The sequence below is a fragment of the Octopus bimaculoides genome, chromosome 1 (assembly GCF_001194135.2).
Source record: "Octopus bimaculoides isolate UCB-OBI-ISO-001 chromosome 1, ASM119413v2, whole genome shotgun sequence".
Classification (NCBI taxonomy): Eukaryota; Metazoa; Mollusca; class Cephalopoda; order Octopoda; family Octopodidae; genus Octopus; species Octopus bimaculoides.
In genome coordinates, this window is record NC_068981.1 from 114804952 (window position 1) to 114808253 (window position 3302).

Below are 3302 nucleotides of genomic sequence, written 5' to 3' on the forward strand. Positions count from 1 at the left end.
ACCCAAGGTACACAGAGCTGCGCTCGGTAGTGAAGTGAAAGCACATTATAAAAATAAAACTACTGAACAATAATAATAATAATAATAATAATAATAATAATAATAATAATAATAATAATAATAATAATAATAATAATAATAATAATAATATGTTAGGAAATTCTAGGGATTATGGATGTTGGAGATATAAAGTTTGGAAATTATTACCTGGAATGTCTAATTCTTGTTTTTGAGTGAACCTTGATTCACGAAATACATTATTTTCTTTTATCATCGGCTCATTTTCTGTAGAAAAGAAATAAATGAAATTCAATTTCAAAACACGAAACGTACTTATTAAAGACACTTAACCGTAAATATTCTTTTATTAATCACAGTATTTAGTTGTCAGCCATTCTAATTATTATTTCCATCACATATATATAATGTATGCAGATTACTGGGACTTGGTAATCCATTCAGTCAGAGGACATGCAGCGCTCAATACTTAAAGTTGGTGAATCCTGTACTGCTTTTCGGCTAACAATAAATCTAGTCAAAACTATTGTTATAGTTCAACCAGCTTCCAACTCATATTATGAAGCTGAGGTTTTTCAACAAAACGTAAAACTGGATATTGTAGGTAAATGTACATATTTTGGAAGTGTGCCGAATTATGTTTGTTCTTTAGATGATAAAATAGCGAATCGTCTTCGTAAGGCATCTCAGGCTTTCAAGAATCTTCAAGGGCGAGTTTGGTCTAATAGAAATATTAGCAGAAACCCAAGGGTTGTAGTGTACAATGCTTGTGTGCTTTAATCCTTCCTTTACTTATATGAGACTTGGGTAGCGTATAGAAGGCACCTCAAATTATTAGAGCGATTTCATCAGCGATGTCTGCACTCTATACCGACAATCAAATGGCTGCACAAAGTCTGAAGTATAACAGAGTCTGAAGTATTTGATAGATAGATAGATAGATAGATAGATAGATAGATAGATAGATAGATAGATAGATAGATAGATAGATATTTCGATAGATTAAAAGATATGATCAGAGATGGTATGTCAAAGGTGAATCAATTACATTATGGAAAAGTACTGATAGCCATTTTAATCTTTCATTGCTGTATTTGTGTATATGGATTTGTTTTGTAGAGTTACTTGATGTTACTACATTTCGTCAAGCTGGATATTTATATGAGTGTTCTACTAACCTCTATTGATTACTTTATTTTTCTTTAGTACATTCTAAATTTTATACATTGGCGTATGTAATTAGCTACTAACATAATACATACATGCATACATACATACATACATACATGCTTACATAATACATACATACATACATACATAACATACATACACACACACGTACGCACGCACGTACGTATGTACATACATACATACATACATACATACATACATGCATACATACATACATACATACTTACATACATACATACATAATTAAGACTCACCTGATTTTTCCATTTCCATCTTGTCTTCAATCGACGTACCATCGGGCAGGCATTCTAGTTCCAAAGTATCAAAAAAGATGAATGAATAAATAAATGAATAAATAAATAAAGCAATTTAAGTTGGAAATAAGTATTGTATCTATGCATAAACGCATATTGTACCTCTGTGTGTGTGTGTGTGTGAACGTATGTATGAATGTATACTCGTAGGGAAGGAGGTATGAATACATATATGTCTGTATGTATGTATGTATGCATGTATGTATGCATGTATGTATGCATGTATGTATGTAAGGGTATATGTATGCATTTGGTATCTAGTTCTTTTAATTTATAAAATATGCACTTTTTAAAAGACAGTAAAAAATCTGAAAATCGGCTATAATAATGTAACCTTCCATTCTCATTGCTTTGACGGTATGATGTTGTGGAGAAAAAATTGGAGAAAAAGGTTACAGTGGTTTAAAAATCGAAAACAAAAGCTATATATTTTTAACCAATAGCGAGACAGAAATTTTTTACATTTAGCAGAGCGGTGTCAACTTTAAGGTTGTACCCTGTGAAATTTAGAGTTTTGCGTCTGTCCTGTTCATTGTAGGTTCTAAATAAACAGAAATACCTAATAAAATCAACATATATAATCTTACTGTTTCTTTTGTCTCTTCATTGATTGTATAGTTATATTATTTTTTAAATTTGTTATATTAATATATTTCTCTGCATGCGTTTACTTTATGCGCATTTCAGTATTATGTACACCTGTCATGTATTTGTGTATATCATTAATATATAAGTGCATGTGGATGTATGTATTCGTATATAAATTTATATGTACATTTATGCTTTCATGTGTGTGTGTGACGGGGTGTCTGTCTCCAAAAGTCCAAAGTTGAGTAACGTTTTCATGCTTGGATTTGTAAACTACGATAAGAATAAAACTGGTCAACAAAGAATTCGTCTCAAGGAAAAGAATACCTATATCTTACATGATTTTGCATACAGAATTTAAAAATAATGTCAAATTATCTGTATCACCCACAGTTTCTCTGTTCCATGATATTCCTCTCAATTCCAACTATGTGGGTCAAATTTCAATTAAGCTGTTGAAATGTGAAGCTAACGGTTTAAGAAATACTCCTAAGTAAAATTTTTATGAAGAGAATTAACCTAGTGAAATCATAAATCATAAATCCAGTTATATGAGTCAATGAGTCTCAAAAATATAGAGTTCTGATGACCATATTCTCTTTACTCCACTGAGTTATTCGTTCCTGGTCCTCTCCTTATTTATGGGTCCATCATATCTGACATTCTCATCTTGTCCAATCCCTGTAATTGTCACCTGAAATAGAGTTTGTATCGGCAAGCAGTTCATTTTTAGTTTTTTCAGAGATGGGCACAATTTTTCATGTTTTATTGTCAAAAATTAACATTTTGATCCACCAAATTTCATTTCAGTATCGGTAGCAAGTTATGTAATGAGACCCAGATGCTTTTTCATGTAGTTGATATTTGGTCCATGCAGTTTCGGACCGTCGACAAAGAAAAGATGGGAAATACGTCTAGATCCACTTCTATGAACACTATGTTTTGTGAGCGGATATGATACTGGGTTTACTGATAAGACGAAGAGCAACACTTACAGACTATCACCCTGAAAGATGCCTTTTTGGTAGTGAATGCTTTCAAACTCAATATGCTCCTTATTACTCTTAAGGAGCATAGAGGTGCACCAAGTTTTGGTCAGGCATTCACTAACACTCACTAGTGGTTGTAGGATTTTGGCTAACTATAAAGCCATGTTATATGTACACTACCGTTAAGTCCTGCTATTTTGTC

The 3302-nt window shown here is 31.9% G+C and overlaps 1 protein-coding gene across 38 annotated transcripts in view; it reads right to left on the reverse strand.

The window, feature by feature from the left end:
- The window catches only part of LOC128248352 (retinitis pigmentosa 1-like 1 protein), a 157439-nt gene that overhangs the window by 41154 nt on the left and 112983 nt on the right, over positions 1 to 3302 (reverse strand). For all 38 annotated transcript variants that reach the window (XM_052969591.1, XM_052969602.1, XM_052969619.1 and 35 more), the window contains 2 exons: positions 1464 to 1517; positions 208 to 285 (listed from right to left, as the gene is read on the reverse strand). In XM_052969591.1, coding sequence (XP_052825551.1) covers positions 208 to 285; positions 1464 to 1517 — 132 coding nt within the window. The remainder of the gene's footprint in view (positions 1 to 207; positions 286 to 1463; positions 1518 to 3302) is intronic.